We start from the raw sequence: 27,500 nt of genomic DNA, 5'->3' as shown, positions 1-27,500 counted from the left end.
CTAGTGTAATGTTTAATCGGTCCCTGCCATGCTAATCCATCCCTCTGTCGAAGTGCGCTACATACAGTACACCACGTTTGACTTTCAGCTTGTCCTTTATATCTACAAACGTGATTCATCCCGGATTAGCGAACGACAGCCAACGCTAATGACCTGACGAGCAGAAACGTTATTAAACCGCACCGTAGCGTATTTATCCAGTCCCGCTTGTTAAAGGTTAAGGGGCAAAAAACATACATTCAAATAAAATACTGTTCCGCCACGTTTACGAAAAGATCACGGCGTCAGAATCTACACCTCGAGGTTTAGCAGCTGACGCTTAGCGTAAACGGTGCCGTCGCAGCCGTGAGTCGAGTCTCAGTAATCGATCGATATATATCTGAGGTAAATGTTGACGTGTCTGATCGTTTCCACTCATTTCCGTGATCACGGTGTCGTTCTATCCGTACGCAGACCATAAAACAGCCTCATTCTAACTCTCTAAATCGCTAGCCTCATTCCTCATTCGTTAGCTAGCGTGTGTTGTTTCCCAGTTGCCCAGCGACAGAGTTCTCGTGATTTTAACCGCAATAAGCAGCATTTATGTGAAATAAATACGGTTTTCTCACACACCTTATCAGCGATGGAAATATTCATGTCGTATAAGTGTTTAATAAAAAAGGTTTTTAAGAACACCTCACGAATTAAACGGAGTGCGTTTGAACCTCATCTCTGTTCTCAGGCTTTAAAGGGTTGACGCAGTATCGAGCGTAATGTAAGATGGCCGACATTTCTTCAGCTAAAATTAGCACTGCGGGGACAGGAGGGAGAATTGCTCAGGAGACTCGAGCGCTTTCTCTCTCTCTCTGTCTCTCTTTTCATCACTGATGCTGACTGAAACTGTCGCCACGGCAGCAGGATCTTGTGCCGGTCCTCATGGCAACGTGTGCGAGTGAACACCTGGATCGATCAGACACGACGTCGCCGTAAACCTCACCTGTCTCTGATCGCGCAATAGCACTAGCGCCGCTTGTATTTTTTTTTTTTTTTACAGTTGTCAGCTTAGCTCATGCTTAAGAGCATAAAGATTAGCGTTAGCATTAAACCTGATACGTATGGATGCTTTCTTTTGCTAGTAATAAGCTTAGAACACGCTAACACAATGCTCATCAGGATCCTCGTGTCTGGCTGCTCAGACAGGATATTTCTTTTTACTCAGATTTTGCTTCTTTTGTTTTTGTACTAAATCTATCTGGCTAACGTAGGAGGTAACAAGTAAAGTACTGGAAACTTACACGGATTAGCATGCTAACTGCACGCCCTACGTTCACCACAAACAATAAATGTTTACAATTAAATCACGCGATGTCTGGTTTTTCAAGATGGCCGCCGCTGCAGTTTTCAGCTACGCACTGCACTTTTATCCGTTTTTATTAAAAATTTTTTATTTATTTTGTTTTTACATAAAATCTGTTTGAGGTGAAAATCTTGACACATTTTGGGGTGTGTTAGCATGATGCTAGTCATCGGTGTACATTAGCAGTTAGCTATATTAGCCTCATTAGTGTTCATTATACTACTGTAACTGGACAGATTTATTCTGTTTATCTGAAGTCTAAAAAACACTGAAAAAAAAAACACTGGACAGGAGACGTGTTTCAGCTGAGCTGGAATGTGTGTGTGTGTGTGTGTGTGTGTGTGTGTGTGTGTGTGTGTGTGTGTGTGAGAGAGAGAGAGATTTCTTTCCCCCTCCACCTCCCCCCCCAAAGTCAATTGCTTAAGCTGGTCACTTTAAGCCTTTATAAAAACACACTTGATAACATTTCGCAAATGTCCTTGCCAACCCCCTGTGTGTGTGTGTGTGTGTGTGTGTGTGTGTGTGTGTGTGTGTGTGTGAGAGAGATACTGCCAGCTGTTAGTGTTAACCACATGGCTGAAGGTATCTTATGAAAGATGAAGGAGGGCCGATTAAAAATAAAGAACTGTCATTATATCCGTTAATACATCCTTCAGTAAAAATATAAAAGCCAACAGAATGCTGATTAAAGGCAGCAAGACAAAGCGTTTAAAATACGACATCGCAATACAACGTGTGTGTGTGTGTGTGTGTGTGTGTGTGTGTGTGTGTGTGTGTGTGTGTGTTCATAACCATAAACGTAAAACCCCCCAAAAGAATCAGGTGTCAGCCGCTTGGACCTGCGGCCCATGTTTATCACTTTGTGCCACTTTTACTGTTTGAGAAACACTAATAATAAATAAAATATTTTTAACCTCACATCACAGGAACATGTTGGCTCGTTATTAAACGTGTTCTGGAATGGACCTGCAGGTCCTAAATCACATGAATCTAATTAGCATTGGCTCCGCCCACTATTGTGTACAGAACTGTACAGAATGAAATATAATCATTAAAGCAAACGCACAAATCAGACATGATGTTCTCACACACTTTCAGTCTGTTTGCATCATGGTTCCAGAGCATTGTGTCCTATTAACACACGTGTGTGTGTGTGTGTGTGTGTGTGTGTGTGTGAGACAGTGGTGGAGTTGCTGCGCTGGCGGGACGTGAAACAGACGGCCGTGTTGTTCAGCAGCGTGTTGTTGCTGCTCTTCTCTCTGACTCAGTTCAGCGTGGTGAGCGTGATCGCCTACCTCGCCCTCGCCGCGCTCTCCACCACCATCAGCTTCAGAGTGTACAAGTCCGTGCTGCAGGCCGTGCAGAAGACCGACGATGGACACCCCTTCAAGTGAGCAATCGTGTGTGTGTGTGTGTGTGTGTGTGTGTGTGCGCTGTGTTAATGCCGAAAACGTTTCTGACAAAACGTGTTACGCGTATGGGCATTTCTATCTCTTCTTACTGAATCAGTTCATGAGTCGACTCTTTCAGTTCATGAGTCGACTCTTTCTCAAATGACTCCCGAGCAAGCCCCAAACCCCATGTTAAGACAGGCTATTGACGTATATAGAGGCGATATATACAGCGATCACAATTCTAGCACCAGTTCATTACGCCAAAACCATTTCTACACTTCACGCAGGCCATCGGTGTGTTACCATGGCAACACACAACCCTCTCTGTCTATCCATCCAGCTGTGCATTATTCGGGGACTGCTTTCGTTGAGGGAGTGAAAATGAGCAGAATATTGCGGCGTATCGGATCTGAAATGTTAAGGTCTTGATTACAGAACTGAATATATGAGCTGAATATCAGCACGCCTCGGATTCCCTGCGACCTCGTACCTGCAGCCGAATCCAAACCTGATCCTCACACACTCAGGTCCAGGACAAATGAAGTCATGTGACTTCCAGGTGAACCCAGAACAGAACAGTGCACGGATTATTAAACACAAGCGTGTAGTACACGGGGACGTGAGGGCGGTACAGTGGTTTACTCGCATCCTGGAAACGCAGCACTGATCTCAGAGCGTTACTGATCCTGCAGAGGCCCCGCGTTGATGTGATTTAATGGATGTACACTCAGTGACCCGTCTGTGTGTGTGTGTGTGTGTGTGTGTGTGTGTGTGTGTGTGTGTGTGTGTGTCAGGGCCTATCTGGAGAAGGAGATCGCTCTCTCCCCGGAGCAGATCAGTAAATACGTGGAGAAAGTGCAGCTCTATGTGAATTACACACTGAAGGAGCTGCGTAGGCTTTTCCTCGTCCAGGACCTCGTCGACACGTTAAAGGTACGCGGGTCACATGACCTGATCAACCTCCCACCTTGAGTGATCATCGTCCATGTCGGTATGATCCGTATTTTCGCTACAGCACTGGAGGAGGTAGTACTAACGCCTAGCGATGGCCGCATTTGAAACACTGCTTCATGAAATCTGTTGTTCCGAATCGTGTATCAAATTGGGCAAGTCACGTGATTTCAGCAAACGAGGCATCGTTACGTCGTTACTGTTTTAAAACACCGATGGTTGGCACTAGGGGGCGTTGGTCTCACAGGGAACCCATAAACCAGCATCTACTATGGGTTGAACTGATTTCAGGTCAGTTTTATGTGTGTATGTTAATAAAACCGGAAAGAATCAAGTGTGTTTGTACTGATCCATGATCAGTGCTCACTTGAGCATGCGTAGTTACTCACCTGACCTGAAATCCCGCCAGATTACTATAAAACAAACAAACAAACAAACAAGCCAAGGCCAGATGTTGTGGGTGATTGAGTTGGCGGAGAAAGTGGACAGTTTGTCATTTGAAATATTGTAAAATGGGTGGGGAAAAAAGACCAAGGTCGATTGTTTTAGGAACATTTTGAAAATTTGCAAAACAATAAAAGGTGCCATGATGTTTGGGCCCAGATCTCGATACATTTACACAGTGTTGACCAGCAGGGGGCGCCAGCGCATGGGGTTTCGAGCGCTTTGCGACAGTGAATCATTCAGTGAAGGATTTGTTTCATTTGATTGGAAGCTTAGAAAAGTTGTTTCTCCTATCACTACTACCGCCTCATCCGTTACACACGGGCCACCGCTTCCCCGAAACCAGCAGGAGCGCCGCGCTCTCCCAAAACACCCGCGCTTTGATATTATTTAAAAACACAACAGAACAATTCCCTCACGTTGTTTCATAAACACGGCCTACTGATATCGTGCTGATGATCGTCGTATGTAAAAAACACTGATGTCTGTAATCCTACCGCCGTGTCACACTGACGCAGGAGGAAAAAACTTACAGGTGTGTGTGTGTGTGTGTGTGTGTGTGTAGTTTGCAGTGTTGATGTGGTTACTGACGTACGTCGGCGCTCTGTTTAACGGCCTCACTCTACTCCTTTTGGGTAAGAACACACACACACACACACACACACACACACACACACACACTCTGCACCTTTACACATTACACACGTTCCAGAACGTTCTGAGCCGTTACTATAGAAACTCATTGAACACATTTATATCATATAAGCACACAGAGTGGGGTGTTTATCATCACAGGTCAATGATTAACTAACACACACACACACACACACACACACACACACACACACACCTGATCTAGAAAACACATTCTGATGACTTTTAAGTGAATGTGTTTCTCTGTGTCTCCAGCTGTGGTGTGTGTGTTCACCGTGCCGCTGGTGTATGAGAAATACCAGGTAGGCTGTGATTGAAGCGCTGCAGTGTCCTGTGTCTCACTTCATCACGAGATGAAAGGAGGATGAACTCTGTTTTAACTTTATTACTACAGCGTTTACTCTAAACATACAGAGCGAACACTACATTCATATTAAAGCTGTCGCTCTCTCTGTTACTCTCCCTCTCTCTCGCTGATCATCTGTCTCTCTCTCTACCTCTCTCTCTCTGTCCCTCTCTCTCGCTGATCATCTGTCTCTCTCTCTCTGTTACTCCCTCTCTCGCTGATCATCTGTCTCTCTCTCTCTGTTACTCCCTCTCTCGCTGATCATCTGTCTCTCTCTCTCTGTTACTCCCTCTCTCTCGCTGATCATCTGTCTCTCTCTCTCTGTTACTCCCTCTCTCTCGCTGATCATCTGGCTCTCTCTCTACCTCTCTCTCTCTGTTACTCCCTCTCTCTCGCTGATCATCTGTCTGTCTCTCTCTCTCTCTCTGTTTGTGCCTTTCTTTGGCTCTGTGCCGGTCTCCCTCCTTGGTGCTCTCCATCGGTCCATCTGTCCATCTCTCTCTCATATCTCGGTCTGTGGCTGTCTCTCCCCTTGTGTCTCTCTCTCTCTCCCTACAGAAACAGATAGATCAGTATCTGGGACTTGTGAGAACGCAGGTGAACTCTGTAATGACGAAGTGAGTAATAACAGAACCGCAGACACAAACACTTTAAAGTGAGAAACTCGAGCCTGATGTAATTCCTCAGCTGAGACGTGTGTGTGTGTGTGTGTGTGTGTGTGTGTGTGTGTGTGTGTGTGTGTGTGTGTGTGTGTGTGTTGTTTTTAATCACACAGGTTGCGGGAGAAGGTTCCAGGAGCGAAGAGGAAGGGTGAATAAAATCCCTCCATCTAAAAGCCACTTAACACTGCAAAGCCAGTAACGATTACAGCAAGGCTGCGTCCCAATCCTGTTTAACACGCCCTCCTCGACTTCTACTTCCCCTTCACTCGCTCGTAACCTACAGTCATCAAGCTGACATCGCTGCGGCCTTCAGGAGCACAAATTTGGGTTTGGGTTTTTGACCTGACGGGAGCACGTAGTGTGTAACCCTCGGAGGAAATCATCTGCGCTACACAGTTCCCGCTGCGTGCACAGTCCTCCGTGTGATACACACTCCCCGCACACACGGTAAAGCGAAGTCGACGAGGGTGTTTTAAAGAGGAGCCCGCGTCTGTAGGTGTGTGCGATCACAAAGCATCAGGATTATGATGACGCTGTATCGGGAATTTATGATAATATCTCCATGTTGTATATCTTAATCAAACATGATCACATGATTAGCTCTAGCTGCTCTGATTGGACCGCATGTTAGCCAACCAACAGCCTCAAATCGGTAATCGTCATGATATGATTCGGGGTGATGATCGACACGCCTATAAAAATACATTTCAAAAGAATTGAAAAAGCACACAGTAATGAATATTAATCAAATTAAACCCTGCCAAAACAAGTTTCTCATACGATACGAAGTCATTCATCACGACGCCACTACCGTATGCGCTGCACGGATTTACAGATTTGATCATTTACAAAAAAAGGCCACGCCCACCCGAACGTGTTCTCCTGGCCATCTAGTGGACAGGAGTAACAACTGCAGTCCAACATAAGAAAATAATATGAATCTCTTCAGTGCTGTTACTCTACAGTAAAATCAGCAAACAAACAAACAAACAAACATCTGACACCTGGGACACACACTGAATCATTAATAACGTCACCATTAAAATCTCTCAGGCTGCCAGTGGAGGTGAAGGACACGCGCTTTTTCTCTCATTTAACTTCGGATTAAAACGCATGCATGTCAGTCTTTAGTAAATATTATTAAAATATCACTTTCTTTCTGTGCTTTCATTCTGCACTGCTTCAATCTAACTGTAAGAACATCTCTCACACACACACACACACACACACACACACACACACTCCTGCTCAGTCGCCGTTACATCACTGCTTACACACACACGTATTAATATGAATATATTGTGAATGATTTTCTCCTGTGTGTGTGTGTGTGTGTGTGTGTGTGTGTGTGTGTGTGTGTGTGTGTGTTGAACACAGGAATATGAAAGTGTGTTAAGTGTAATTCTGCTTTTGTAAAGTCATGAGCGTGTTCAGTTCAGTGTCGGTGGTTTGAGCTCAGCGTGGACTCTGTAACTGTTTGCTCTCACGTATTTAATTGATGAACAAAATAAATAAATGTGCTGTAATGTAAAACGTGTGTTACACGTGTGTGCAATGATTGATTTACAAAAATAGGCCACGCCCACCCGACTGTGTTTGTGCAGGACAGACGGACGCCGCCGCTAGATTAAAATAAACAAACAACCGTAATGTTCAAATGAATAAACAGTGTGTTTTTGTGAAAGAGTTAAGTGCTTTAAACAGAGTAAATGCTATTTACTGAGCGCCGTAAACACGTGTGGCCATCTAGTGGACAGGAGTAACAACTGCAGTCCAACATAAGAAAATAATATGAATCTCTTCAGTGCTGTTACTCTACAGTAAAATCAGCAAATAAACAAACAAACAAACAAACAAACATCATAACACAAAACTCTCACATGTACAGGTGAAAGCAGCTACTGACTCTGCTCTGGCCCCAGTCGTTGCGTCTTTTGAGAGTTTTAAATCGTGCATTGAATCACAAGGACGGCGTATTGACGAGCGTGACCAGCACCTGAACGATTACAGTGACCGCATTGTAGCACTGGAACAGACGGTGCTGAAGCTAACTTCGGCTAACAAACAACTCACGGATGAAGTGGAGGACCTGGAGTCCCGCTCGCGGCGCTGCAACCTCCTGGTCATCGGTATTCCGGAACGAGAAGAAGGGAGCGATCCGGTAACGTTTATGTCAAAACTCTTCCAGGATGTGCTCGGATCGGAAATCTTCCCAACCGCTCCATTGCTGGATAGAGCGTACCGTATTGGCCCCGCGCCCTCGGAGGAGGAGCGGGGGAAGCAGAGGTCCAGAGTGATGATTGTGCGGTTTCACTTCTTTCACCAGAGAAAAAGTTGTTCGACGAATTGGAATCAACTTTTCCATCAGGGCCGTGAGGTCTTCATCTTTCCTGACTTCAGCTCCAGCGTCGCTAAGAGGAGGGCGGCCTTCGCTGCGGTGAGGAACAGCCTGCGTGAGAGAAATGTGCGGTCTTCTCTCAGATACCCTGCTCGCCTTCGGATAGACCTCGGTGATGAGACGCTTCAATTCCACTGTCCCCAAAAAGCGTAACGATGGTTTAATGAACGGTTTCCTCCATCTTAATCTGTCTACATAACAGTTAACCAATTTATTAATACCCGTCACGTGACGGTAAAGCTACACGGGTGTGGACAACTATATCAGTTTCCATGTGAATCTCTAGGTTGCCTGAGATGCATGGTCACTGTGGCACCTTTTATGCTCGTCGGGAGTGACTTCACACAACAAGAATAGGTACGGTTTACAAGTTCTGGATGTTCCAGCACTGCCAAGCTGCCACTGTTGGTCCCTTGAGCCTTAACCCTCTCTGCTCCAGGGGGCGCTGTATCATGGCTGACCCTGCGCTCTGACCCCAACCTCCTGACAGGCTGGGGTAAGCGAAGAAAAGAATTTCACGGTGCGTATTACTTTAAAAAGATTTTACTCATCTTTATACGCAGCTGGAGCTCCTGACAATTCAGCTAACATGGACCATTTTCTTAAATACTGATTTTCCCGGAGTTGACCCTCTATTGGCGTCTGAACTTGACAACCTTAGATGAGATCACGAACTCAATCAATTCATTGCAATCTAAGAAATCACCTGGCCCGGACGGGTTTCCTTCTGAATTTTAATTAATTTCCCCAATACTTCTGGCTGTATTCGAGGAATCTTTAGAGCTAGGTACACTGCCACAAACATTGAGACAAGCATCTATAACTCTATCGCTTAAAGATGGGAAGGACCCGACGTCATGTCATTCGTACAGACCTATTAGCCTCCTCAAACTTCAGGTCAAGGTTTTAGCCAAACTTTTGGCCTCTCGTTTAGAGGGGGTTCTTCCTTGCATTATTTCAGAGGAGCAAACCGGATTTATAAAAGGACAGCATTCCTTTTCTAATATTCGTACTCTACTCCTCTGAAGTGGTCGTCTCCCTGGACGCAGAAAGGCGTTTCACAGGACAGAATGGGAATATCTTTTTATAGTGCTAGAGGTTCGGCTTTGGGGACGGACGGATATCATGGATCCATTTATTATATAATGATAACGAGTCTTTATTGAGCACAGTTACATTACAGCACAGTGAAATTCTTTTCTTCACATACCCCAGCATGTGAGGAAGTTGGGGTCAGCTGTGATACAGCGCCCCCTGGAGCAGAGAGGGTTAAGGGCCTTGCTCAAGATGCTAAATCTGACTATTTTCTTTGTCACGGGGTACGCACCAGGGATGTGCTCTGTCTCCTTTACTTTTTGCCATAGAGCTCTCCTCTCTAGGAGTAAACTGTCTAAAATAAATCCCAATGTTCCTGACGTGTGAAAAATGCAAACTTTGGCCCTGTAACCTCAGTCATATGTGTGCACTCCGTCCCAAACTGCAGAACATTTGGAACTCTTTCTTCGAAACTATGTCCGACGTTTTTAAAATCAAACTAGATGTCAGTCCTTTAAGTGCCAGCTTTGGTGTTTCATCTCAGCGTCAGCCTCTGAACCATAAACAAGCTAGTGTCGTGGCTTTTGCATCGTTACTTGCTCGGCGCAAAATACTGTTGTCTTGGACCTCTCCACAACCCCCTCTATATCAGTCTGGCTTAAAGATTTAATCTTCTTTTTAAAACTTGAAAAAAATCAAGTACAACATCAGAGGCAGGGGTGAATCATTTTTGGGAAAATGGCAACAATTTATTACCTACTTCAGTGGTGTGCGCACCCTAGTGGTGGACTGAGGAGAGGTAGATGGTAAATACTAATCATCTTACCTTTTTTTCCCTTCTTTATTTGTTTTTGTTTGTTGTTTTTTGTTTCCCCCTTTCTTTTGGTTTTGGCTGTGATTATTTTGTTGGGGTTGTTTGATGGGGTGTTATGTAAAATGCGATTTTCCAATAAAAATGGTATGATAACAGAACAAGAAAATAATATGAAACTCTTCAGTGTTTTTACTCAACAGTAAAATACACAAACAAACATCAAAACACAACTCAAAACACACAACTCAAAATACACCTCTCACATGTTGAGCAGAGTTATGGGGTGCAGCTGAAACAAAACACCTTTGACTCTGCTGTCACCCCTCTGCACAACCTCCATCTGCTGCGAGGGGTCAACCTGAAACACACACACACACACTTATAATTAAAAAAAAACCCTCTAAAATATTAAGATGCATTTTTATGGAACTTTTTATCCGAACAGTACACAAACTCCACAAAGCCTGTGTCCAGTAGTATGGTTACCTGGTTCCATTTTTTGGGGTTCTCATAATAAACAGGAGTTTGGTCCTCTCTGGGGGGTGTTTTACAGAACAGCCTGAAAAAAAAACACACACACACACACACACACACACACACACACACACACACACACACACAGTCTGTTTCTTCTATAGAAATGAAAATATATTCTCCTTATTATTCAGTAAAATGATGAAAACTTTCAGTATCCCACAAGATATAATGATCTGGACGTAGTAAAGAATAAATAAATATTCTGTTTTAATTTCACATTCTATTCGTCCTGCCTCTAAAACAGCACCCCAGCGCCCCCTACTGGAGTTACTGCAGCTCAGCGCCCCGATTCTCACCTGATGAGCCGATCTCGAACATCCTCCTGCAGGGAGCGGATTCTCTGGGGGGCGAGATGGAGGAGACCGCTCGGACCCTCACACACCAACTGGTTTATGACTCCTCTCAGTGCGTTTATCTGGGACGCATGCACACGCGCACACACATTAGTCCCCTATGCACACACTATTACTGGTACTCAGTATATAAACTTGAATATCCTACTATATGAATATTGGCACACACCTGAGTACAAACACACACACACACACACACACACTGAACATCACCTCTGCAATGTCATCAACGTCAAACTTCACATCGAAGGACATCTCAATGTCGTGCTCCGGCAGAATGGCCTCATGGGAGCTGGAGTTTGAGCCCAAACCACACAGAGCTCCAGTGAAGCAGGTCCGCTCCTCATCAGTGCTGCAGGACACACACACACACACACACACACACACACACACACACACACACACACTCACTTTCTTGCACATGAAATGACAGGTGAGAGGAGCGCAGTGAGACATGCGAGTGTGGCGCAGTGAGACAGACCGTAGCTCCATGATGGGGGTGAAGAGCATAGTGATGATGGCTGGAAGGCCATGGATATGAGGCATCAGTGTCGTCTCTTTAAGCAAAATATACAGACCTACACACACACACACAATTAAAACTTATATTTTTCCTCCACTGACTTGTTCAAAGATAAAAACTGAATTTTATCTGTATAGTGCTTTTCACATTGGACATCGTCATAATGCAGCTTCACAGAAATATCTAAATACAAAGAGGTGAACAGAGAGAGTGAGACAGACAGACAGGTAAACAGAGACAGACAGGTACCTGAGGCACTGAGAGAGACGGACCCGGCCACCAGCATTCTGTGGTGAAGGTCGTGTGGATGATCGTTCACCAGCACAGAGTTAATGCTGTTTTTGTCGACAGTAACTGATCTTCAAACACAAACAGCAGCAATTAACCCAGGCCAAGTGTGTGTGTGTGTGTGTGTGTGTGCGCGCGTCTGTGTTACCTCAAGTGTGGGGCGCCACTCATGCTGTGGAACGTGACCTTATGAGGAGCAGACGGGCCTTTAACCAAAACCTGCAGAGGAGTAAGAGTGATGATGATGATGATGATGATGATGACGATTATGATGATAATGAAACAGTGTTTGTGTCTGGGTCTGTAGAAGGTTGCGGGTGTGGAACCTTGTACTTGGGAACTCTGTGGCTGGATTTGGAGAAGGACTGCAGCAGACTGTCGATGAGCTGCTTCTCTTCTGCTTTGCATATTTTCCAGGAGGTACTGGTGGAGCTGGGAGTGAACGTTCCATCCTTCAGGGCCTGATACACAGACATCAGAACCTCATGGGACTGCTGCAGCAGAGAGACAGAGAGAGAGAGAGAGAGAGAGAGAGAGAGAAAGAGAGAGAGAGAGAGAGAGAGAGAGAGAGAGACAGACAGACATGTGAACACTTTAACTGAAATTATTCTTTCATTTAGCAAGCATTAATAACTCATAACTCCTCTGTAATAAATCTAATAAATCACACGCTTTGGCTACAACGCAGGTTGCCAAACTCACACTTTTAACTCATAAAAAAGTAACGTGTTGTCATTTCCGTGGTTACCCTGCTTTCGGGGCTCTCGGGCACGGGTCGAGCGTGGCCTTCTTGCACGAGCAAATCTGCCACGCTGACATCCCCCGTTTCCATGGGGACGTGGAGATGGACACGCATAACGGCATGCAGGATAGAGTAGAGCGTGACGATGAGCGAGCGGCCCTGCACCAGCGTGATGAAGCGGTTCCGAGCTCGACTGCTCCACTGGTTGCCCAGAATCACCGACTGTGCCGACGGTGCCAAATACGCCACGCTGAACTCCTGAGCCTGAATGAACGAACAAACACACACCCCCCTCAGTATATACACGTCAGGTACACACTATTTTGTACTAACTACGTGTTGCTGGAGATGAAGTGTTTAAGGTTTACAGCCTAAATTGTTGCCATGGAGACAATACCTGAAAGGGCGGAGCTTGCAGGTCAGCAGGAAGTTCCCTCAGAGAGTTACATGGCACCTTGCAAGTGTTTCCAAAGTCCACAAAGAACACCTGTACACACACACATGGTCAATGTGCAGTTTTCCTGTAACCACTCCATTCTCCATCACGGAGGTGCTTTAGTAGGTGTACGTGTGTGTGTGTGTGTGTGTTTGTGTACAGATGTTACCTCCACATTACTCTCCATGACATGCAGTATTTTGGCTCTGTAGTAGTTCCCAGGTTCAGTTTGATTGTCAGAGAAAGGGGCGAGACACAGAAGATTTGGATAAAGTGAGACAGGAAGTGGGCGGAGCTCCCGTGTATTAATGGCCACAGTCAGACTCCTCTGTTTCTCCAGACTCGCCTCATCAGCCTGGAAACCCCAGAAATGCCCCACTTCGATAACCTACACACACACACACACACACACACACATTAAAATCCTGTTAGTGCAACACACACACACACACACCGGAGCCACTGCTTTTTTATTTGTGCACTGAAAGTGAACGAGCTGGAACAGACACCTCTGTGATATTGACGATGAAGACAGGGTTAGACGGAAGATTCTCCGGCTCAATGGAGCTGCTCAGAACTCCGACAGGGTTCACTGACTGATTCTGAAAATCCACATTCACCCTGAGAGAGAGACACACACACACACAGTGAGAGAGAGAGAGAGAGAGAGAGAGAGAGAGAGAGAGAGAGAGAGAGAGAGAGAGAGAGACAGACACACACGCACACACAGTGAGAGAGAGACACAGAGAGACACACACACAGTGAGAGAGAGACACGCACACACACAATCAGAGAGTGAGAGAGACACAGAGAGAGAGAGAGACACACAAACACACAGTGAGAGAGAGAGAGAGAGACACACAGAGAGAGAGGCCTATAACAGAACGGCACTAATGTACAGATCATCATCTAAACATCACACTGTTTAGGGGATGTGGTCACATGACTACTCTCACTTTAAATGTAACTATGGCTCATCTGATGATGCTCGTTGCAGTGTGTGTACCGTGCGTATCTGAGGTGCGAGATACACTGCCCCCCTGCCCAGGTCTCCACCTCTTCAGCAGGATAAACGTTGAGATGGAGAGGAAGTCTTTGCTGCGCCAGGAGGAGAGACAGAGAGACCTCTGGGAGAACGCCAGAACCTCTCATTGACGAGCGGTAGAACTCTACATAGGCCCTGATACACACAGACCCACAATACATGTTTATATAAACATCACATCACAATTAAACACACACACACACACACACACACACACACACACCTGGAGTTGTCAAAGGAGATGGATTTGACTTGACCACAGTGTCTGAAGAGAGACTGCAGCTGTTTATGGTAGAGGAATGCAAACGGAGGGAGATTACGCACCTGAGCGAGAGAGAGAGGGAGGGAGAGAGAGAGAAATATTATTATTATTATTATTATTATTATTAATAATAATAATAATCCCCTAGTTAAATGGAAGCTGACTGAATACCACTACGGTGGTCCTGGGGTCGTTTCCATAGAGTTCCTTGGAAGCGAGCTCCTCGTCCACAGTTCCCTGGAGGAAGTAGTTCGGATAAAACGCGCCTGCAATCGCCACCTGAACGACGGAAACATCACTGATACTTAATAATAAGAATTTATTTTTTGCAAGAGTAAATTACACTTCTTGGACTTTGTCGTCATGGTGACAATTTTAAACTCTGCATTTGCAATTTTATTTATTAATTTATATTTATATATATATATATATATATATATATATATATATATATATATATAGACCTGAAGAAAAAAAAAGCCTCTTTATACACATGCTGTTAAACTACACCTGTTCTGCTCGCGAGTGTGTGTGTGTGTGTGTGTGTGTGTGTGTGTGTGTGTTACCTGCAGTATGAATTTCTGTGTGTGCGTGCTGGTGTAGTCTGAGGGAGAGGAAGTTTCACTGATGTACATGTTGAATTGTGACACTCGCTTCTTCAGATCCTCAAACAACTCGGCCACCTGTAACACACACACACCAGAAATGATAGTTAGGGATCTGTGTCAAGAGGTGCGTGTATAGATGTGTGTGAGTGAGAGTTGTAACCTCTCGTATCCGTTTGATCTGAATGCAGTTCTCTTTGCCCCACTCCAGCTCATCCTAAAACACACACATCAGTACCACTTTATTTATTTATTTCTATAATCGAAGACGTCATAATTCAACATAATGGTCACGATCTCCTGCCTCCCATACGCCGTGTACCGGTTTAATCTATTTCCTTATTTGGTCAGTGCTTCCTGTTCTTATTAGCATGTGACTGGTTCCTATTTCTTAAATTGTGCACTCTATCTGTACACTACACACTTTACCATCTAACACCTGGATATTTGAAGAGCATACAAACACACACGCACGCATGCACACGCACGCACACACACACACACTCACCTTTGGGTGTCTAAACTCTCCATTAGCTCTGGATGTGTACCAGGCCTAAAACACACACACACACACACACACACACACACACACACACACACACACACAGTGCTGATCTCCCCTTGCTGAATATTTGGGACACAGATGAACTCTGACCTGTTCACTGGAACACAAAGCACAGATTTAATAAATACACTGCAGAGAAACAACTCGTACCTTAAAGGCATGAACAAAGGCAATGGGGTCGCTGGGCACTCCCTGAGTGAATAACAGCTTACTCCTGAGAGACCACACACACACACACACACACGCACACACACACACACACAGTAGGATTAGACACAAACAACAACGTTACATAGAGAAGAAGAAAAAAAAATAAAAAAAGTGAAACTCACCGGTAACCTGGAAGCTGCTGCAGGGATGGCATCGCAAAAAAACTCTTCAGAGAGAGAGAGGCAGCTGAGAGAGAGAGAGAGAGACAAAGAAGGAGAGAGGGAGAGAGGGAGAGAGATAGAGGGAGGGAGATAGAGAGATGAAGAGAGAGAGAAGGGGGGAAGGGGGGTGATATAAAGACCAATTAAAATTCTTTGTGAAAAGCTGTAACTTCTCTGTATGAAGTGTTTGGCGCTTGGTGAGAGCGACTCTTCTGAACATTTCTGAAGTCAGGATGATCATTAGTCCATTTCCTGAATAATTATTTGACTTGTTCTGGCTTTGAAAGCTTTTTACAGTTTAGATTTCCCCGTGGGATGAATCATTTTCTTTTAAGGATCTCCAGATATTCTTCAGGGGTTCCAATTAATTTATTAGATCTTTTTTTTTTTAAAGACATACAATTTCAACAGGTGTTTTTTAATTTTTTTTTTGAGAAATGGTAAGAAGTGAAAAGAAGTTTGAAATAACTCAGTGCAATGCTTATTTTATACCATCTTTTTTTTCCCACTGTTATCTTCAGTGCCAATAATTACAGAGTTGACCATGAATTTAATTATATTAAAAACTACCTCACACACACACACACACACACACAGCATTACCGATGATGATACACTCTTCCAGGCAGCCGAAGACGTGTCCGAGAACGACGAGCTTCCCGAAGTACAGATCCACGGGGAGGTGAGCGAGAACCCGACCCAGAAAAGTTAAATCACCATCAAACCGCTTCATACTGCTGCTACACACCGAGAGAGCTCCCATCTACTCTCACACACACGAAAAACATTTCAGAGCTAGTTACAGAATAATTTGTGATGACATCATAATTTTTTTTAAAAGCATCGCAACTTCATATTATATATTGCTCTATAATAATATCCAGTGTTACAGAGCATTTCCTGTTTCAGTAATCAGCTAATTAGCATTTAGTGTACGATATTAGCACTCCACTTATTACACTTGGCTAAAAGAGAGCAGAGGAAAAGGGACGCCAACTCCACAAACCAGATGTTAACTTTATACACACACGTTACAGTTATATCACTAACAGACTCCCTGCTAGCAGCCATTCCTCAGTGTTAATACTGATGCAGTGCATTATGGGTAATGTACATGCTTCCTCAGACACACTGTACAGTGTGGTAGTGTTTGGGACAGGCCGGTTAGAGTGTGTAGGTGACCTTTGACCCCTGACCTCTTTGAGCTGCAGGATGGTCCTCTCGATGTGGTCCAGGTTTGGGGGTGTGAGCGCCGTGGAGAGCAGAGTGCGCGGGTCACCCATATCCAACAACTTCACTTTTAACAGGATGTTGGCTAAAGGAGAACGCTGTGTACACACACACACACACACACACCCCAGTGTTAGTGCTGAAGTGAGAATAAACCACTCAAGAGAGAACGAGACTGGGCTGAGAATGGTATCTGCGCAGTAGTGTACCCCTATCCACATTGAGGGGTGCCAACACTTTGTGCAGCGGGCATTGTGACCCAAGTGTGTTGCGCTCACCAGCATCTGGGGAATGGTGTACTCTGGAATTTCACCGTTCCAGAAAGCCCGAGTGACCAAGCGATAACAAATCCCTTTAGACACGCGACCCGCTCGACCTGAGAGAGAGAGAGAAAAAGGAGTGAGATGGGGAGAGAGAGAGAGAGATGGAGAGAGAGAGAGAGAGAGAGAGAGAGAGAGAGAGAGAGAGAGAGAGAGAGAGAGAGAGAGAGAGAGAGGTGTGAGTGGTCCTCAGGAGTAAATGTTGATGAATAAATGAGACTGTAATGAATAAGGATGTTAATTTCACCTTGCCGCTGGTTACAGTTGGTCTTGGAGGCCCAGGTCAGACGGAGAGACTGGTAGTTCGTCTCTCTGTCACATACCAGCTGACGCACCAAGCAGAAGTCAATCACTGTCCCACACACACACACACTTTAAAAAGTCTGCTAGTAGACATGGCCTAATTCAAGTTTAGTTTCATGGGAAGTGTACAGACATATACCCCACACACACACACACACACACACACACACACACACACACACACACACACACACACAGAGTAAGAAAGACAAACCATATTTGACATCAGGCACTGTGACTGAACTCTCTGCAATGTTGGTGGACAGGATGATCTGTCAAAACATCACACACACAAAAAACCTTTAAATAGGCAACTCGAGTTGTATTTTAAAGAAAACCCACAATTGTACAAGAACACAAAGAAAGAATGAAAGACACAGAGAGAGAGAGAGAGAGAGAGAGAGAGAGAGAGAGAGAGAGAGAGAGAGAGAGAGAGATGCATGCATGTGTGTAGGTTACCTTCCTATATCCTGGTGCAGGAACCAAAAACACCCCGTTCTGTTCCTCCAGAGTTACAGTGGAGTGGAGAGGGTACACCTGCAACCTAACACACACACACACACACACACACACACACACACACACACACACACAGAAGATAATTGGATAAATAAATCTAGTCATAAAGAAATAATCAAGATCTGCTCTATTTCTCCTTTTACTCTGGATAAATAAGTCCAGATTTATAATGCAGTACACACTGAATCTACTGTCCTCATTCTGATTGAGAAACTGCAGATAAATATACAAAAAGAAGAAGAAAATAATTCATAAAAAAAGCTAAATGTGATTGATCTGGATAAATTAACTAGCATGTAAAGCAGGGGTCAGGAACCAATAACAGCAGGAAAAAATAAACAAACAAACAAACAAGTAAAGGCAATTACGTATCATGAAAGCTAGGGCATGGATTTAATTAAAACTTTACATGCTTTTAAAAATATGACAACCTGTTTAAATTAAATGAAGTCCAAGCGCCACCTACAGGCCTATCCGGTGAAGTGCAGGCTGTTAGGTCAACGACAGGCAACATGTTAAATGGCCTTTATTACATTAACACTTTTTAATAATTATGCAATAATAACTATAAGAATAAGAAGCATATAAAAATGTCAAAAAGTGTGTTAACTTTTTTGCCTTTTATGGCTCTGCCAGCTGTAAAGGTTCCCGACCTCTGATGATCTGATGTATACACTCTGGATGATTTAGTTATTATATACATTTAGAACTCTGGAGAATGTGAGTCTGAGTAAATCGCGTCCACTGACCTTTTACGGACGAGTTTAGCGAGAGCTTCTTGCATGTACTGAATCTCAGCGAGTCCGGGCAGAAACACCAAAACGCTGCCTCTCTCTGGGAGAGACATACCACCATCCTGCTCCAAACGACTGTCCAACACACACACACACACACACACACACACACACACACACCTTATGCTGAGGAAAATCAGTAACTATCCACTTACCTGAAACTAGCTAAGATGTTCACTGTGTGTAGTATGTATTTAGTTTGGCACTCAAACTATGCAAAGGCCGATGTAGCTAAGAAATAACAGAAAACAACAGAAGCTAACAGCTACCAGTTTAGTATTGTGCACTGCATCGGGATGTGTAAATAAACAAACTTAAAAATGACTTAATCGTAAACAGGTCAGTAAAATAAGACTATGCATCAGTAAGTCATTGATTTAGTAAGTAAATAAGTCAGTGAGTCATTATATAAGTCAGTAAACGAATATATAAAACAGAATATAAGTAAATAAACAAAAATAACTTTTTAAAAAGGAATGATTAAGAATTCTGATGTGGGTTTTTATATATCAAAGCTGACCTTTGATCTTTAGTCTCCATCTCATCAAAGTTCTGGATGAGACTCACTGCAACATTATACATCTCCACTGTAATGTAGGGGTCATCAGGGGTCACCGGGGGTACCTGACACACACACACACACACACACACACACACACACACACACACACCATATTAAACAAACTGACAATCAATCTGGTTTATTATCATCCACTATTGAGGTAAAAGTCACCTCTGTACATAAACAGTAAAGGTGTGACCATACAGCACCGCACAGACCACTACAATAACATTACACATCCAGTCACTCTCACACTCTCTCTCTCACTCAGTCACCCTCTCTCTCTCACTCAGTCACTCTCTCTCTCTCACTCAGTCACTCTCTCTCTCTCACTCACTCAGTCACTCTCTCTCTCAATTAGTCACACTCTCTGACTCAGTCACTCTCTCTCACACGGTCAGTCACTCTCTCACACAGTCAGTCAGTCAGTCACTCTCACTCAGTCTCTCTCTCTCTCACTCAGTTAGTCACACTCTCTCAGTCAGTCAGTCAGTCCCTCTCACTCAGTCACTCTCTCACACAGTCCGTCACTCTCACTCAGTCAGTCACTCTAACTCTCTCTCTCACTCAGTCACTCTCTCTCGCACTCAGTCACTCTCTCTCTCTCTCACTCAGTCAGTCAGTCACTCTCACTCAGTCACTCTCTCACTCACTCAGTCACTCTCTCACTCACTCACTCACTCTCACACAGTCAGTCACTCTCTCACTCAGTCAGTCAGTCAGTCACTCTCACTCAGTCTCTCTCTCTCTCACTCAGTTAGTCACACTCTCTCAGTCAGTCAGTCACTCTCACTCAGTCACTCTCACTCAGTCACTCTCTCACACAGTCCGTCACACTCACTCAGTCAGTCACTCTAACTCTCTCTCTCACTCAGTCACTCTCTCTCGCACTCAGTCACTCTCTCTCTCTCTCACTCAGTCAGTCAGTCACTCTCAGTCACTCTCACTCAGTCAGTCAGTCACTCTCACTCAGTCACTCTCTCACTCACTCACTCTCTCACTCACTCTCTCACTCACTCTCTCACTCACTCTCTCACTCACTCTCTCACTCACTCTCTCACTCAGTCAGTCACTCTCACTCAGTCACTCTCACTCAGTCACTCTCACTCAGTCAGTCACTCTCTCTCACTCACTCAGTCACACTCTCTCTCAGTCAGTCACACTCTCTCACTCAGTCTCTAACTGACTCAGTGACACTCTCAGTCAGTCTCTCACTCACTCAGTCAGTCACTCTCTCACTCAGTCACTCTCTCTCACTCAGTCACACTCTCTCACTCAGTCAGTCTCTCTCACTCACACTCAGTCACTCTCACTCAGTCCGTCACACTCAGTCAGTCAGTCACACTCGCACACAGTCAGTCACTCGCAGACAGTCAGTCACTCTCACTCAGTCACTCTCATTCAGTCACTCTCTCACTCAGTCCGTCACACTCTCTCAGTCCGTCACACTCTCTCAGTCCGTCAGTCACTCACGTTGAAGGGCAGGATGGTTTTGAGATCATCCAGGTAACACTGCTCAACAGTGTACGGCGCTCCCTCCACCTCAAATACATAAGCCGGGTTCATCTGGTTTCTGATTGGAGTACCGAAGTATTCTGCAAACTCTGCACAGTTAATTGTAGCTGACATCAGGATCACCTGTAGGGGAGAGAGAGAGAGAGAGATGTGATCACCTGTTAGCCTAGGTGTGTGTGTGTGTGTGTGTGTGTGTGTGTGTGTGTGTGTGTGTGTGTGTGAGAGAGAGAGAGAGAGAGAGAGAGAGAGAGAGAGAGCACCTTAACAAAGCGGGAGTTGGAGTGCAGCAGTTTTCTGACCACCAGCAAAAGGAAGTCCAGCTCCTCTGTCCGCTCATGCACCTGAAACACACACACCATCATGACTACTTTGTGTGTGTGTGTGTGTGTGTGTGTGTGTGTGTGTGTGTGCGCGCACATGGACACGCATGTGTGTTACCTCGTCTATAAACACGTGTGTAAACTCGATGAGGCTCTTGGCTCCCACCAGTTTCTGCAGCAGCACTCCTGTGGTCATATAGATCAGCCGAGTGTGTTCTGTGGCCATCTTCTCCAACCCCACCTACACACACACACACACACACACACACACACACGAAAAGACAAGGTCTTATGAGGAGAGGAAATGGGATGAGAGACGGAGGGGGAAGGGTGAACGGGGTAAGAGAGGGGGAAAATGAGAAGAAAACAAGAGAAGAGAGAGGAAAAGCGGCGAGGGGAGAGAAAGAAATTAGGATTAGATGGGAAAAGAAGCTGAAAAGGGAAAAAAAGAAAACAGGAATAAAATGAGAAGTAGAGGAAGAGAAGTAAAAGAGTGTGAGGTGATACTGTGTGTGTGTGTGTACCTGATACCCCACCAGGCTGCCGAGGGTACACCTGCGCTGTTGGGCGACCCAGCGTGCGATGCTACTGGCTCCTATCTTGCGTGGCTGTGTGACCACCACGCTGCAGGGGGCGCCCTTCTCCATGTAGTAATCCAGAATGAACTGGGGGAGCTGGGTGGTCTTCCCACTGCCCGTTGCCCCCCGGATTATCACCACAGAGTTACTCTCGATCAGGGAGATTAGCTATATACATTATACATACATACATACATACATACATACATACACACACACACTCCTCCACTTGATGTGATGTTCACAGTCATTCATATTCAGGTGTGTGTACATCTAAGTTTGTGTTTGTATTTGTATATTATATATATATATATATATACACACACACACACACCTCCTGCCTGTTCTTGGTGATGGGGAGTGTGGGATACTCATAGCTGGAGAGAGGAGGGGGGGTGACCCCAGTGCCTAGGATTCAAGCTCAAAGGTCAGAGGTCACATCAAGTACTCAGCGCAAAGCATTGTGTTAAATCTGTTAAACGTTTATTTTGGAAACAAGCTTTTATACGCATAATCAGAAGCTGTGTAACTATGAAACAGTGTGATTTCCTGTTACACAACCAACACAGATGTGTGTGTGTAAAATCTCAATGTGTCTCACCGGTGAGGAGGTCGGACCTCTTTCTCCTGGCTCCTCCCTCTGATCCGTCCTTCTCTGGGCTTCTGGGTCCGGGACTCGAACACACACACACACACACTCAGAGTTTTAAATCAAAGTTTTTAAGTTTAAATGAAATCACAACGCATTCGTATTGTCTGCATTTCACACTCACTCAGGAACGTCAGCACAATTCCACATCGCTTCACAAAATACACTGACAAATCTAAAGAAATTATATTTATTTATTTATTTAAATACACTCCGACTTCCTCCCCCTTACATCTTTTCCAAAATCGAATGCCTCTCGATAGACATTTTATGTGATATATGCACTTGTCACAGGTGTAATCAGGTGTTTTTACTATAAATAATTCAGAGCAACAATGCTGTGATCAGTTTTTGGATGAAACTAAAAAGTTTCTGCTTAAACTTTTGCCTCATTTGCATTTTCCAGTCGTTTTTAAAGAAAATAAAAAACATATATTGAATTAATGTTCACTTTTAATAGATTACATTTAATTCTAATATGATGCAGTACCTAACTTGACGTTAAACAAGAAATGATTCTTTAAATTCAATGTTTAGTTAAATGTATTAGTATATTAGTATTATTCATTTTTTATATTGAATTAACTATTAGATTAGAATTAAAGTTACTGTATGGCATCTAAAATAAATATTTTCTTTAAAAAAACAACACACCGATTGTAAATAATAGTACTAGTCTTACTAGCTGATTATGCAAATAACCTAAACTATCCTAATTACTATAGCGCCTAAACCCACGCTGCGCATGCGCGAAGCCGGATGACTCAGCCTTAAAACTAGTAAAAGAAGCTCTAATTAGCCAGTGAAGCTAAATGTCGTTCGGCCACGTCCACTTATAAAATTAATCATGCAGTATTCTCAGACTGGGCAGTTACTGACAGAGTGAATTCATCGTTTTAAATAGAATAAAAAAAATAATATCGACAGATTGCTAATCTCATTTCGATTAGCTTGCTCATTAATTACACTGCGCATGCGTGGACTGGACTGCCTCCTCAAAAGCTAGCACCGCTAGCATCTTTGTATAATGTTAACATTAATATTGAACCAGAGAAGTGAATAAAAAAAAGTTATAAAATGTTATTTCTCACTTCTTCTCCTCTTCTTGTCCGTGCGGGTGTGAGTTTGGTCGGTCTTGGGTCGGTTCTTCGGTGATTCGGACATTCGTGAAGTGAGCTCCGAGAGTGAACCACTCAGCGATCTGTTCCGCCGTCACCGCCTGCTTCATACTGATACACCTGAAACACAGGTGTTAACACCGTTAACTACACACATACACACGGTACTACACAACACAGAACGGAATAAACTCACTATTGGGTCCAAACGGGCCAGAACTGACACTGACGCTTTCTGCTCCTCGCTTCGACTTCTCGCGCTCGCGGTGACGTCACCAACGTAACGGACGTTGACGTAAATTTGAATCTGTGAGGGAGAAAATAAAATAAAATAAACCCAAAAATCATTTCATAAAAAGCTTCATTATTCTCTTCTTCTTAAATACATAAAAAAATCAGCTTTATCATCATTATTTTAAATCTAATCGACTTTAAAACTGCTCCTTTCTAATTCAATTTTAATTCAAAATAATACTTTATCTTACTCTTGTTCAATTTAATTATTTAAAATTAATATTCATCGATGATTGTAGTCGTGTTGAGGTTTCACGTTCTTTGTGCTTTATCATCATAAATATACACTTTGTTTAAACTTTTGAGTTTGGACACAAAATGTAAACGTTCCTCATGAATCCAGAACATTCATTTGTTTATTTAGAAAGTAATACTTAAACAGGTGAATAAAACGATGAATCACTTGCAATATTTAGGATATGAATTTCTTGTATTAAGTGAAGTTTTTAATTATACACAGATATAAATAGATTTTATTTATTTGTAGTTTTCATATTTGACTCAGTACATTACACTACATTTATTTAATCAACTCTTTATCAAGTTGTTGTTTTTTAAAATATTTAACTGAATGATTCTGTCCGAGATCAATAAAAATCTTCAGACGTCGTTAGAAATCCATCAGTATCCTTGAATAAATAATCTTGCATTACCATCAATAAAAAAATCTACATTTATTCAGCTGATCTATTGACTGGTTTATTGAATGTTTGACAGCTCCGGCATGTAAAGAAGCCGTGGCTTTAATCTGATCTTCCGATTTCTAATGAGAATTAAATGACAAAATACAGAATTAAAGAATGTCCTTGTTTATTTAAATTCAAAATCATGAATAAAAATATTTGAAAATATGGACTACATGTCCTTTCTACAAGTGTTCATACAGACAGAAAGAGCACAGATGAAACAGATTTAACAGATACAGGACAATTAGGACAAGGAAAGTGAGAAAGAAATAGAATGATAATTTATTTTAAAAAAATAATTAAAATTATAACTGTTCAAGATCACAGCAAAAAGACAGTAGAGGAAACATAAAGGAACAAAAATATTTCACATTTCCTGTTTAAATTCAACAGTAAAATCACATGAACTGAAAACAGTTCTTTTTGAACTGAAAAAAGTGACTTTTTGAAATCGGTCGTTATGTTTTTGAGTCAAACGGAGCAGGTAGTGATGAAGAAGCTGCCTCAAAAGATCATTTCTGTTCCTCGAAGAGTCAAAAAACCCCATTAAATCCTAAATGTATGAAAAATAAACATTATGTACATTTGATGTCTAATTACAGTGAACCTGACGGAGAGTGAAGAGTACGGAGGCGAAGCGTTCACGCTACAGCAAATTTCACCGGCTGACGCTAAACTCGCTCACTTAGGAGGTGCGTTTCCCTGTCCCGGGATATTCCTAGCACCGTGTGTGAAAGCTCCTGAGATGTCCAGCATGGAGACGTGTGTGTATGTTGATGATGTTGCGTACACAGTACCAATGGTCAGGATGTACTCTTGTGTCTGAGTTTCTCGTTCTCCTGAAACAAACACAGACGAATTGTAAAGCAAAACATCGGAATATATGTCTTAATCACATCTCATAGTCCTTTTATTGAGTCTGAATCAGTTTGACTGATTCATTTCGAGTTGATTCAGAGTCAAATCACTTTCTAGTGAGAATCAAATCAAAACAAATCAGTCAAATACTCATCGCAGTCTAGTTCATTTGGAAGTGTGTGACTCTCATTAGAAAATTATTTGACTCCGAATCGTCTCGAAACGAATCAAACAATCAAACCGATTCAGACTCGACAAATGGACTAATAGAAGAGAAAGAGCAACAGCCTTCCTGCTGAAAGCGAACCGGATCAGAACCTTACATTAGATCATTTTCTATTTTTATTTTAAATCAGTTCTGTTGTTTCTCTTTTCTTAAATAAATAAATTTATCTGTCCAGCTTCCTCCTCTTCTTCCCCCAGAATGACGTGTGGGTGACGGATTGACGGATTTAAAAAGATGTCCGGGCAAACTCTGACCTCCTGGAGTTTGGTGATCTCCTTCTTCAGCCTGACCATGTATTCGATCTTCTGCTTGTGGTTCTGGTGGCCCAGAAGTTTGCCATTCTCCTCAGCCAGGTGCTCCACCTGCTTCCTCAACACCTCCACTTCCTGTCACAATAAAACAGCGGGGCACGGTTAACATGTGGCTAACACACGGGTGGGTTACAGAAACATTTCAAAACAACGCGTGACTTATTCAGAAACTCAGAGTTTCCTGTGGAGGAACCACGACGGTTCAGGAAGAACGGTGGGTGGAGCTTGCAGGGCTGAACAGCCAAACGTTAATTCCACAAGCAGATGTCATGTGACCTGTACGAGGCTATCTTAGTGACAGTGCGTGAACGTGAACACCTGCAGGAGCTCGTTGTCTTTCTCCTGAAGGTCTCGCAGCTCCAGACAGCGGTTCCTGAGTTCAGTGGTCAGCTCCTGGATGCAGGTCTGAGACTGGGTCAGAGTGACCTCCTGGTGCTGCAGACTGATACACACACACACACACACACACACACACACACACACACACACACACACACACACACACACACACACACACACACACACACACACACACACACACACACACACACACACACACACACACACACACAATCAGACTTCAGACAAATTGGCCATACGCTGGTTTGATTGAGTGTGTGTGTGTGTGTGTGTGTGTGTGTGTGTGTGTGTGTTTGAGATTTTACTTCTTACCTCTTCTGAGCTTCAGTGAGCTGCATCATCAGTGTGTTCTGAAAGACAGAAAAAACCCAGAGGTTTAGATTTCACACACACACACACACACACACACACACACACACAAACACACAGTCCTGCAGTTTGAGGATGTTGTGATCATCACCTTCACACTCCTCTCCTCACGTAGGTCTCGCAGCACAGACTGGTGGATCACATCTTTCAGGTTCCTACAACACACACACACACACACGTTAACTACAGCACAAACCAGAGTTAAACATGCCAACAATGTTACATAAAAAAAATAAATAATAGAATGTTTAAAAAAATAAAAACAAAAAATTATTAAGTATTTGAAATGTACAAATGTTCTGTTAGTGATAGATAGAGCAATAGAGAGATAGACAGACAGATATGAAAATGTTTTTGAATGTGTTTTAAATGGACTGGTTTATTCGTCATGATAAATCCCGTGTCTCACTCGGTGGTGTTGCCGTTCTGTGATTCTTGGTTCTGTGCGTTATAGAACTGCTCCAGTAGAGTCTGGATCTCCAAACGCATATTCTCCTTTTCATTGAGCTGAGCCTGGAAACACACACACGCACACACACACACACACACACACACACACACACATTACTATAAAGATTGAAAATAATAATTGGGACAGATGTTTTGTTTTCTGACTACAAACTCTAGACCACCTCGTCATGTGTCTCATTATGGTGTGTGTGTGTGTGTGTGTACCTTGAGTCTCTGGATCTCGTCGTTCTTGGCCGTGCGCTCGGCGTTGAGTTCG

At 43.6% G+C, this 27,500-nt stretch overlaps 3 protein-coding genes across 6 annotated transcripts in view; 1 reads left to right on the top strand and 2 right to left on the bottom strand.

The window, feature by feature from the left end:
* The window catches only part of rtn1a (reticulon 1a), a 20,397-nt gene extending 13,073 nt beyond the window's left edge, over positions 1-7,324 (top strand). For all 3 annotated transcript variants that reach the window (XM_017463526.3, XM_053679186.1, XM_017463527.3), the window contains 6 exons: positions 2,519-2,726; positions 3,525-3,663; positions 4,691-4,760; positions 5,035-5,081; positions 5,684-5,742; positions 5,901-7,324. In XM_017463526.3, coding sequence (XP_017319015.2) covers positions 2,519-2,726; positions 3,525-3,663; positions 4,691-4,760; positions 5,035-5,081; positions 5,684-5,742; positions 5,901-5,943 — 566 coding nt within the window. In that variant the 3' untranslated portion in view covers positions 5,944-7,324. The remainder of the gene's footprint in view (positions 1-2,518; positions 2,727-3,524; positions 3,664-4,690; positions 4,761-5,034; positions 5,082-5,683; positions 5,743-5,900) is intronic.
* Positions 7,325-10,205: 2,881 nt separating this feature from the next.
* Positions 10,206-23,967, bottom strand: tdrd9 (tudor domain containing 9). 2 transcript variants are annotated; one of them, XM_053679184.1, is made up of 36 exons: positions 23,866-23,967; positions 23,643-23,789; positions 22,504-22,577; positions 22,237-22,310; positions 21,849-22,070; positions 21,443-21,565; positions 21,265-21,345; positions 20,963-21,127; positions 19,448-19,551; positions 18,883-19,002; positions 18,074-18,158; positions 17,829-17,886; positions 17,559-17,663; positions 17,270-17,367; positions 16,958-17,089; positions 16,365-16,524; positions 15,723-15,786; positions 15,541-15,604; positions 15,334-15,378; positions 14,989-15,042; positions 14,787-14,903; positions 14,392-14,499; positions 14,182-14,282; positions 13,920-14,093; positions 13,423-13,534; positions 13,083-13,301; positions 12,875-12,964; positions 12,484-12,741; positions 12,062-12,229; positions 11,884-11,954; positions 11,697-11,806; positions 11,406-11,502; positions 11,138-11,276; positions 10,868-10,986; positions 10,521-10,593; positions 10,206-10,392 (listed from the first exon to the last, which is right to left on the bottom strand). In XM_053679184.1, the coding sequence occupies exons 2-36, from the start codon at positions 23,777-23,779 to the stop codon at positions 10,294-10,296; spliced, it is 4,020 nt and encodes a 1,339-aa protein (XP_053535159.1). In that variant the 5' UTR covers positions 23,780-23,789; positions 23,866-23,967; the 3' UTR covers positions 10,206-10,293. The 2 variants fall into 2 exon arrangements, with proteins under 2 accessions (XP_053535159.1, XP_053535160.1); XM_053679185.1 differs by having other exon boundaries at positions 12,062-12,226.
* Positions 23,968-24,756: 789 nt separating this feature from the next.
* Positions 24,757-27,500, bottom strand: part of kif15 (kinesin family member 15) — a 14,628-nt gene continuing 11,884 nt past the window's right edge. Inside the window, exons 29-35 of the mRNA XM_053679183.1 lie at positions 27,449-27,500; positions 27,183-27,286; positions 26,865-26,928; positions 26,717-26,754; positions 26,363-26,486; positions 25,988-26,119; positions 24,757-25,488 (exon numbers count right to left, since the gene is read on the bottom strand). The exon at positions 27,449-27,500 is cut by the window's right edge and continues 113 nt beyond it. Of these exons, the coding sequence (XP_053535158.1) occupies positions 25,453-25,488; positions 25,988-26,119; positions 26,363-26,486; positions 26,717-26,754; positions 26,865-26,928; positions 27,183-27,286; positions 27,449-27,500 (550 nt within the window). The 3' untranslated portion in view covers positions 24,757-25,452. The remainder of the gene's footprint in view (positions 25,489-25,987; positions 26,120-26,362; positions 26,487-26,716; positions 26,755-26,864; positions 26,929-27,182; positions 27,287-27,448) is intronic.

The sequence above is a fragment of the Ictalurus punctatus genome, chromosome 3 (assembly GCF_001660625.3).
Source record: "Ictalurus punctatus breed USDA103 chromosome 3, Coco_2.0, whole genome shotgun sequence".
NCBI lineage: Eukaryota > Metazoa > Chordata > Actinopteri > Siluriformes > Ictaluridae > Ictalurus > Ictalurus punctatus.
Note: the sequence above shows the minus strand (reverse complement) of the source record. Positions and strands in the feature narration are given on the sequence as shown.